Source organism: Miscanthus floridulus, chromosome 14, assembly GCF_019320115.1.
Source record: "Miscanthus floridulus cultivar M001 chromosome 14, ASM1932011v1, whole genome shotgun sequence".
NCBI classification, from domain to species: domain Eukaryota; kingdom Viridiplantae; phylum Streptophyta; class Magnoliopsida; order Poales; family Poaceae; genus Miscanthus; species Miscanthus floridulus.
Window position 1 is genome coordinate 19224604 of NC_089593.1, and position 10764 is coordinate 19235367.

The window sequence follows — 10764 nt, forward strand, 5'->3', positions numbered from 1 at the left end:
TGCCTTGTCGACGGAGGCATCTATTCTTGGCAATGGGAAAGGGTCTTTTTTGCAAGGTTTATTCAGATCTGTGAAATCTATGCACATTCTCATTTTGCCATTCTTCTTTGGTACCAGTACTACGTTTGCAAGCCATTCTGAATACTTGACTTCCCTGATCACTTTTGCATCTAGCAATCTTTGCACCTCCGCCTTTGCTGCTAGGATTCTATCCTCACATTTTTCTCTATTTTTGCTTTCTTGGTCTCATGTTTTCATTGATATCCAGTTCGTGCTGTATGATGTCCCTGCTGACTCCCTAGAGGTCGGAGGCTGACCAGGAGAAGATGTCCTTGTTTTTTACTAGAGTTTCCATGAGCTCTTCCTCCTCTGCCTTGCTCAATTGTGAGTTGATTGTTACTTTTCTGTCTGGTAACTCCTTTTCTAGAGGGATTAGCTTTGTCTCTTCTTGACCTGCCATATCTATTTTTCCTCTGGGCATATCCGAAGGCTCTAGTTCTTTGTCTACCGACTCGACTGCATTGATGTTTCTTTGGGCTCTGTAGATAGCTTTTTCTATGTTTCTTGCTTCTTTCTGGCTGCCTCGGACTGTGATAATACCATGGAGTGCTGGTATTTTCATGCACAGGTAGGCCATATGCAGGGCTGCGTTGAATTTGGTTGTGAATCCTCTGCCCAAGATGGCATTGTATGGGTAATATAGATCGACGGCGTCGAAGGTTATGTACTCGGTTCTAGCATTTGCTTGGGTTCCAAACGACACTGGGAGTGAGATTTTTCCTAATGCTTGTATCTGCTTGCCTCCGAATCCTATTAAAGGGGATTCGAAGGGTTGTAGTTGATTTCTGCTGAGCTTCATTTGGTCAAAGGTATTTGCCAAGATGATATCTGCTGAACTGCCAGTGTCGATCAGTACTCTGCTTATCTCCCATGCTGCTATGTTGGTCTTGATCACCATTGCGTCTGCGTGAGGGTAGCTCTCTAGCTGGAGATCTTCTTCTATGAAGGTTATTGGGACTCTGGACCAATCTATGTGTTTCGTTGGGCCTTGGACTGCTACATTGTTTACCAGGCGGAGGTGATCCTTTTTCTGTTTTTTTGTTTGAAACTCCATTGATGATCCTCCGGCGATTGGTAGTATCATGCCTATTGTTGGTAGCGGTCCATGGGGGTTGACTTGGTTTTCTTGGTTTGGCTCATTTTTTGGTGCTGGTGGTTGGTTGTGAGGTGGTGGTGGAGGCAGTTGCTGCATGTGGTGCTGTTGCGGCGGAGGCTCGAACCTTATTTGGTTTTGTTCCGGTGGGTTTGTTTCAAGGTAGGTTATATGGGGAGATTTTGGATTTATGTAGGTCAGGCTTGCCTCTGACCTGTAGTTGCCTGCCGGAGGCTGCTGCAAAGGCGATGACCGCCATGCTGGTAGGAAGTTTGGGTAATAGGCAGAGGCCAGTGTAGAGGGATGTATTTGGGTTGCGTTTAGCGCTGGGTACATTGGGTAGTACTATTGGTGGCCAGTTGTGTAGGTGGTGTTGACCTCTCTTGCGCTCTGCTGTGTCGGAGGTTGGGCAGTCTGCTAGTTCTTCATCCTTTCCTGTGTTTCTTTTGTCTCCGGACAGTCTTTGGTGCTGTGCCCTGCATTTTCGCCGTGAAAAACGCAATATGGCCTGCGTTGTTTCTGGCTTTGGTTTCTGTTCTAGTTTTTGCCTTAGTAACCTTGCCGACCTTGGTTCCTTGTCTGGGTCTCCGGCCGTGTTGGCGCTGCCTGTTGCCCTTGCTCGGGGTGAGGTTGACCCTCGATGCTGAGCATTTGCCCATGGCTTGGTTTCTGATTTGATGCATTCTGGTTTGTATAGGTTTTCTGGGAATTTTTGCTGCTGTTTTGTTATCTGTTTTGACCTTGCTCCTCTAGCCTTTTGTGGAGGTCATTGTCTGATCTACAGTACTTCTCAAACTCGTCATACAACTGCTGTATGGAAGTTGGTTTCTTTCTTGCTAGGTGTGTTGCGAACGGCCTGATTCGGGGGCCTTTGATCGCTGCTTCAATGGCGATCTCGTCTGGGACGTCTGGTGCCGTCGCCTTTAGTTGCATGAATTTCCGGAAGTAGTGGTGTAGTGTCTCTCCCTGCATTTGCTTGCACTGGAACAGATCTGTGGAAGTCAGCGACTGTGCTGCTAGCCCCTTGAAGTTTGCCAATATCTTGTCTCGGAGGTTCTCCCAAGAATAGACTGTGCTTGGTTTGAGCATAGAATACCAAGCCAGCGCGTCGCCTTTGGCTGCAATGACAAATGACTTTTCCAAGACGGCGTCGTCTCCGCCGGCGGAGGCTACTGCTGCCTCGTAACTCATAATGAACTGATGGGGGTCTGTCTTTCCGTTGAACTTTGGTAGTGTGATTGGCTTGTACACTGTTGGCCATGGCGACTGTTGTATGCCTTCAGAGAGTGGGGACTTGGGATCGGTAGGCCTCTGCATCACCTGAGATGGCATCGTGGGCTGGCTAATCACTAGCGTAGGGCCTTGTAGCATGGTTGCAGTTGGTGTTGCTGTGGAGGCTGGGATTGCGGAGTTTAACGCTGGTACTGCATGTTGCATACTTAGCATCTCAGCATGTAGGACTGCCAACTGCTGCCTTATTTCTGCTGCTTGTGCTGACGCTTGAATAGCTTGCTGATTAGCTGTGAATGCTGCTGCCATTCTGTCCCTCTCTTGTTGCGCTCTTTGCAACTGTGCTTGCAGCTGTTGCAGTTCTTGCTCGGGTGTTGTGGCTGAGTTTGGTTGGGCCTCCGGATCTTGAATCTCTGGATCTTGGGGTTCCGGTGGTTGACCCTGGGCATCTGCTCTGGTGTCATCCTCCACTGGCGAGGTTGCGTAGGTGCTACGAGTGTTGCGCCTAGGCCTTCCTCGCTGACCTGTGGTCGCTGCTGCTCTGGTGGTGGTTTTTCTTTTCCCTGCCATCGTTGGTTTGCCTTGGCCAAACCACGGTGAGCGCCAATGTTGAAACTGGCGGTCTCAGACAGTGTGGATGAGGTAGAGGCCTCCGCCTCTGCCGCACCTCCCGGCGGAGGCACGGGAAACAGGCGTGATAGATGGGCGAGTAAGGAAAAGGCACGCAAAACTAGGGTTTCATTAATTCTTGCACCAACCAACCCATTTACTGTTACAAGTGTTCCCTATTTATAGGGCTCAACTACCACTTTCACAGAGTTTATAGTAGTATCCCTCAACTGCTACAGTACATTCCTAGGATATTCCTCTACTCGCCTTCCGTCTCGGGGGTAATCTTGCCATGCCGCCATCTGGTACTGGGCCTGCATGATCAACCGGCCCATCGGGCCTCAGGACTCGGCGATGGGCTCCGCTCTGTCTGGCCTTAGGATCCGACGACGAGCCTTCGGGCCTCCGCCTCTGGGAGTACCGAAGCCGTAGGCCTCTGGCATCCCAGGATCGCCGATCTCCTGCTTGGGTCTTCGCCTCGACGGGCGGAGACCATGCTAGAGCACCCGCGCAGTCCACGAGCGTCCTCATCTGGTTCCCTGCACATACCCAAACAATGTTGGCATTTAATTAGTCTCCTAGCGGAGCGGCCTCTGCCCCCTCGGCCGGAGACGCCTACAAGCCGGCCGGGCGGAGACCGCGCCAGGGCCGCCGTCCGCAACCTGCAAGCTCAATCTAACAAATCGTTCTCTTTCCCGGATTTGGAGGCGTGGGAGCACAACCTCCGTTTTGGTAACAGGTCGGAGATGCCCTCATAACCTGCTAACTGCGTAGGTCTCCACCACTCGCGGTGGCCATGTTACAACAATGTAGTGCAACATTAGTAACATTAATTCACACTACTTGCAATATAGATGTTGCGAATATCATGCTCAAAGTGTTTTTTTTAGATAATAGACCCAAATTATATTTGAGTTTGTATATACCACCGCTTGTGCATGGCGTTCATTCTGAATGTTTGATAATTAACTATGTGTGAGATTAATAAATTAAAAAAACAACGTGGACTGCGGCAAGCCGACAACCAATGACACGCAACAAGCAATCACACCATGGCTCGTAGTCGCGGCCGTCGTATGTGTGAATATAGAATACACTACGAAACAAATGGCTATTGCAATTGGTGTATGTGAGAATATAAAATACAACTTACCACACTGCAGATATGTAAGTTGCTTGCTCATGCTTTTATTACTTGTTCTATATATTATTCTAATCTACCATGTTTACAGTTTCTTTTGCCATGACTATATGATCAAAAATATATGCTTTATGTTTTTTATCCGCAGGAGAATATGTTTATCATGATTGAGACCTGTTAAAAAGTGGTGTAAAGAGACACCAGCGCTGATGTACGATAGGTATACTCTTGGATTTAACTTGCAGTACATGGCCGCAGCGAATGTACATATTCCTGAATGAAACGAGGATATCTTCAAATGGAAATTCATCCGTAAAAAAAACATTGCACATGGCATAGATGGGTAACTAACTCAAAGTCATCGTCGCTTGCAATAATAATACCTATAATTTAACTATTTCTATATATTATTGATGATGAATCTTGCTACAGACACTCAAGTGGATATCTTATTCTATAGTATATATCTAGTGAAATAGACCTAAAGCCACACATATTTATACGGTGAGTATAACATTTTGTTTTAAGGTTTGTGAGAGATTTTTTAGGACACGCAATATTACTCATGCGACAGGTACTAATATTTACATATATACTCGAAGTTGTGTACATGATGGTATGGAGATGCGGCGAAACTTATTCGTGGATTTATTGGCATACGAAAGAAATGGATATCAGGGATTTTTCTTGCCGATATAAAACATTACATTAGCCGTATCACGGAAAGGTCTATACAAGTAGAGTTTGTGAGCCTGCGACGCCGCGCTCTTCGTGACCGTTAATATCACAAACTTTGCTTTTTCGATTAAATGTCACTTTTAACGTCGGTATTTAATTTCACAGTATTATTATCTTATCGTACAATCTGCAACACACGAACACGCTACCTAGTAAATAAAAAATGTATGCTTTTCTCGCAAATTAGCATACATTCTCGCAAATTAGCATACACATAACAAAAAAGTATAGTACTAAATATAATGGTTAGAAAATTAAACCTGAGCGAGGCCGGTGCGTTAAGATGAAGGTAAATTCGATGTCGGCCTCGCCGGTTGACGCTGCCACAGGAACTTTCTATCCAAGATCAAAGCCTCGTGAATTCCGATGTGGCGATGTCTCTCCTTTAGTTCTAATACTATGGGCGCGTTTAGTTGCTCATCGCACGTCACGACATCACAACTATGGCTCGCCATAAAAATCAGAAGCACCGAAATAGTGGCTGAGTCACGCCAAACCCCATGGCGTGACCATGCTTGTGTCTGTTGCTTAATACAACAATGTTTTGATTTTTTTTTGTTCTAAAATAAAGCATTTATGTATCTTTAAAAATTTTCAACTTCTTTATGTATGCGATAGAAAATAAACACAGCCCATTTCTACCGGCGGCATCCTTAACAGAACTGCAAGTGTAAATACATGATTTCTAATAGCGATAGGCTTAAGAAAACTTCTAGTAAATATGTATTTACAACAGTTGTTCATAGTCATGGACCCATGGTTTAATTTCTATTGGCGTTTATACATCTATATCTATATATATACCTCTATATCTATACCTAATAATAATGAGGTAAAATTTCTTCTCACAAATTTTTCGTCCAACTCTGATCTCAATTCGGATTTTGTTTTTTTATCTGGCGTATCCGTATCTTTTCTTCCTTTCTGTATCTTTTTCTTCCTTCCCGTATTCACGTTGGGCCCGTCCACTTCTCTTCGTGTGAGAAATCCGGCCCACTCGTAGGCACGCGCAGGCGCACGCCCCCGCCTATTGCACGCGTGCAGCAACAACGCGAGAGCAATCGAAGCAAGCAGCCCTGTGTGTTCCTTGCTCTAATGCTCCTTATTAGCTTGATGACATCAGGTTTACGTCACACCTAAATAAGTCAGTTTTCCTGTAGAAAAATAAATCAAGATATACCATCTAAATACATATATAAATAAAGGCATCCTTAGCCGTCCATCCTAAGATCTATAGCCACGATTAAAAGAACCATAACCATCGAGGTGGACACGATCCGTGGTGAACCGCATCCTTATCCCGCCACTGGTACATGGCTGGTGGACTGAGTGCGCAGCATAGTGCTTGCTTATTTCTCAATCTAGCCCCTACCTTTATTCTATATGCATGTACTAAATTATTCTACGAGTCTGATAGAACTAGCCAGCTACATCAATAATCTATAGTGAACTACAAATAAACCCTCACCAGATTAAAGACTACTTTAAAATAATGTTCTATGTATTTGGCTTTCACAAAAAAAACAACTAGTTTCATAATTATTTTAGATGACAATACAAATCAGTTTTCAGTAAAAAAACATTTCTAAAAAAATTTAATGTTTGATTTTTGTGAGCAGATTGCAGATCTACAGGCAACAACAATGCCTTTTCTCTATATTACAGGTTTATCTTATTGTATCTTTTCACTTGCACAGATACATCATTTTTAATTAAAAACAAAAAATACAGGTACCAAATAATTAAAATTCAAATATTTTGGTGCATGACTAAATTAGTTTGTTTATACTTTTTTTACCAGTTTCCTAATATCTTTCTCTCTTAATAGCGTTTAAACACATCGATTCCTTTGATTTATAGGAAACGAATAACCACACAAGCTTGAATCATTTGTTCTCCTGATTGTGGAGGAATTGTTCAGCGGCTGGGCAATATGCATAGTTTCCATAACTTGAGTGGACAGAGTGTGCATCTCCACCAACCAAACATGCAATCCGAGGGTGGTAAGTCTTAAAATTTATTTGATTCACTTAAGGTTGGATTAAGCCCAATTAATTAATTTGATAAATATAGATAGTGATGTCCGAGAATCATACAATAAACCATGAGTCCCATTGCAACGCACGGGCATTTTTGCTAGTAATAATAAAGATGCAAAATTTCTGTCACAATTTTTTCGTCTAGCTCCCATCTCTATTCAGATTTCTGTTTTTTTGTCCGGTAATCATCTTTTCAATGTCCCGTTCAGTTTGGATCTAACCTTTATTAGTCTTTCTTTCCTTGGTTTGTGTCCCTACCTCCAACGTGATGGACTTCTATACGAATCCAATAGGAGAAATCAACCCAGTAAATAAATTGAATACATGCTTAAATTGAACACCAATTAAACAATATAAGCAAGACACCATATCACGCAGGTGAGGCGGCGCAAAAAGATGCTGAGGCTCGAACGATGATGCCGTGAGCTGCACGTGGGCAAGCTCCACATCCGGCCGCAGCGAACTGGGCAGGCGGAGGCAGAGGTCTTGTTGTCCACCGACAAGGCGTCCGGCCCCGTGGTGGAGGCGGCGGTGGAGCTCGTGTATACGCGGCTAGCAGCGGCGCTCGACGCTCGTGCGTATGCGGACAGTGGCAGAGCTCGTGCGACACGGGCGCTAGCAGAGCTCGCGCGTACGCAACCGAAGGGCGGGCGGTGCGGTGGAGTTGATGCGAATGGGGAAGATAAGATGTCGCTCTCTTTTGTTTTTGTTTTGTTTGGAGAAATCGTGTATGCCAATGAGGGGAGCAGGCCTGTGGGCCGGTCCACAGCCTAGCTAGCTGTGTCCGAACTGACCGACACAGAACGTACGTCCGTGGTGGAGCGTTAGCATATAAATTAAAAAAAATCGCCCACCGCGACAAAGATAGGCATTTTTTTTTGTTTTGCGAAGATAAAGATAAGTATATATAGCCAACAAATCTCCTCCAAAAGATAAAAAAAAAATCTCCAACATGCACGTCAATAGTGAAACCTTCACAGATTCTCCGTGATTGGAGAAATAGTTGTTGTAACTTATTCATCGTGCTGTTGGGCTATTCATTGTCCAAGCTCCGAATTGACGCAACCGGGCACCGGTCACCAGATGCCATGACGCGCCTGCCGGCCTCGGTTGCTTTGATAGCTACAGCCGCAGAATAGTGACATTCATGCGACAATCTCCTCAACTAAAACAACGACAAAAACGTATTGTTTTTTATTACGAGTTTTTTGAGTGATCAAAGACCGACTGCTCCTACTAGCTGTCTATAGCTCCATCACGAGCCTATTCGTTTCGGCTTATACGATCGTGGATTATAAGCTGGAATAGTATTTTTCTCTCATACCAAACCAGCCAGCAGTACTTCTGTCTTATAATCTACTATCATTTCAGCCGAAACGAACAGACTGTTATTTGTTTGAGTACAGTAGAAGGCTAGCTAGTTAATAGGGTTTGGTGTATAGGGTGATGTTCCTCCAGCGCGACTCCATGAGCGGCGACACGTCGTGGCGCTGCTTGTACACCCCGAACTTGAAGTAGTGCGACGCGCTGGGAATGACGTTGACGGTCAGCCTGTACGCGCCGTCGACGTACACGGCGACCGTGGACGCGCCGACGTCGTGCACCACGTTGAGGCGGAACCAGCGGTCATAGATGCGGTCCTCCACGGCCTTGCCGCTGTAGTACCGCAGCGTGCCGTTGTAGACGTGCAGCATTAGCACCGTGGCGTGCGCGGCGCCCTGCTCGTTGTGGATCTGCATCACCGACGCGCCGGAGGTCCCCGTCGGCACGTAACCGTAGCCCTCGAACTGCCACACCCCCGACGAGTAGTCATGGCCCTGCGTGCAAAAACACACGTATATATATGCGTCATGGAGAAGAAACTGGTGAGGAAGGTAGTGAACGCATGGTTGGTTTGGGTGCTTCCTTACGGCGAGGCGGACTTCGCTGCGGGGACTGGTGACGGCGGTGACGTTGTTGAAGGGCTTGTCGCCGGCGTACACCAAAAAGGTGCGCACGCCGGTGACGTTGTCGTAGCTGTACCGTTGGTTCTCCGGCAAGTCGTAGGGGCTCTGCACCTTGAAGCTGCTCTCCGTGAGCTCCACCTGGACGAACCCGGCGGTGAGGTTGCTGCTGCAGCCACCGGTGGCCGAGGCGGCGGACGCCAAGGCGAGGACCACGGAGAGGACTAGTAGTACTAGCTCCGTGCGCGCGGCTTTGCCACCGTCAAGAGCGCGGTGGAAGAAGGAAGTGGCCATGGCTGATGAGAGGACCGGGCGCCGCTGCGTGGTTCATCGATGCAACATCTGCAAGTTTGTGCATGGTTATATGTGGGATTATGGGTGGTGTGATTGCCAAGAAGGGGTTGTCACCTTCATCACCTTGTGTTGGCAGTTGCTTGGTGGCCTCGAGCAAAACCGGCCGGGTGTTTGTTTCGATGTCGTCAATAATCCAGTGGCTTTGATGGTGCGCAACGGCTAAAGAAAGGGCCGGCCAGCAACTCGGTTTGATAATAATGGAAATGGAATCTAGTATCACACGTGAAATGGAGTACTGTTGAGAAATGGAGTGATTACCATCACATGATGCATCCCAAGCTGCTGAACGCCCAAATCCAGGAGAAGAGGGATCACCGCCGGCCGCATCCCACCAAGCTGGAGACGGTGAAGAGGGAAACGGAAACCAATCCATGGACGACGAAGAGCCGGGGAAGCCACCTCCGCTGGATCCGTCGATGGAGGATGGCGCCGTCACCGAGCCCTTGCCGAGACCACCGGTGATTGGGCGGGTCCCGGGCCTTGCTGAGCCGCCACCACGTCCGAGAGAGTGGGCCGCCGGCGCTGAGCCACCACCACGACCGAGGGAGAGAGCCGTCGGCGTCGAGCAGGCATCGTAACCGAGGGTATGGGCTAGGGCCGCAGCAGCCGCCGCAGCCAACACCGACGGAGGAGATATGGAGGCGGAGATGGATTTGGCGTGGAAAAATCCCGAGCGCGCCCAAATCAGCTGCTGCCTGCGCGCGCCCAAATCGGTTGTTGCCCGCGCGGGATCCGAGCGCGCGGTCGACTCTTGGAGACAAGGCCATACATCGTTGCTGCGGCGTCTATTCCGCCTCGGAGCACGCGACATGGCGGTCGCCTCGCGAGGCGACGGGGCGCTCGTCTCTCGGGCAAGTCGAGGTGGTTTTTGCAAAACTGGCGCCGAAGAGACGAGGAAAATACGAGCGTTGTACGTGCCCTTAGGCTTTTGCCAAATTATGGCCCCGCTCGTTTCTATTATAATCCGTCTTTTTCAGTTTATTTTTTTAGTCAGAACAGTATTTTCCTCTCACAACAAATCAGCTGGAACAGTATTTCGGCTTGTTTTTTCAGCGAAACGAACGGGGCCTATATTTCAAATATAAATTATGATAGATGTAGTGTGTGTGTGTGTATATATATATATATATATATATATATATATATATATATATATATATATATATATATATATATATATATATATATATATATATACTATTCTACTACTATTAAACAAAGTATGCTTCTCTCACAAATTAGCACACACATAACAAAAAGTAGTCCTTATTACTAGAATAGAAATAAGCTACAATATAATGGTTAGAAAATTAAACCTTTGAGCGAGACCGGTGTGTTATTAGGAGCTCACTCTCCATTACTAAAGAATCTCACAATATCTGATAAATTCTCGGCAGGCCTAGCCAGCCGGTCGATGATGAAACAGGAACTTTCTGTCGAAGATCAAATAAAGCCTCCCAAATCCTGGTGTGGCGATGTCTCTTCTCGAGTTAAAAATAGTGTGACGCTGAAATTTGACAGCACATATATACCTAGTGGCGGATGAGGATTGAAGGG

The 10764-nt window shown here is 46.6% G+C and overlaps 1 protein-coding gene across 1 annotated transcript; it reads right to left on the reverse strand.

Moving 5' to 3' along the window:
• Positions 1–8134: 8134 nt before the first annotated feature.
• LOC136502693 (citrate-binding protein-like) lies at positions 8135–9199 on the reverse strand. Its single transcript, XM_066497933.1, has 2 exons — positions 8821–9199; positions 8135–8727 (listed from the first exon to the last, which is right to left on the reverse strand). The coding sequence occupies exons 1-2, from the start codon at positions 9145–9147 to the stop codon at positions 8332–8334; spliced, it is 723 nt and encodes a 240-aa protein (XP_066354030.1). The 5' UTR covers positions 9148–9199; the 3' UTR covers positions 8135–8331.
• Positions 9200–10764: the final 1565 nt, after the last annotated feature.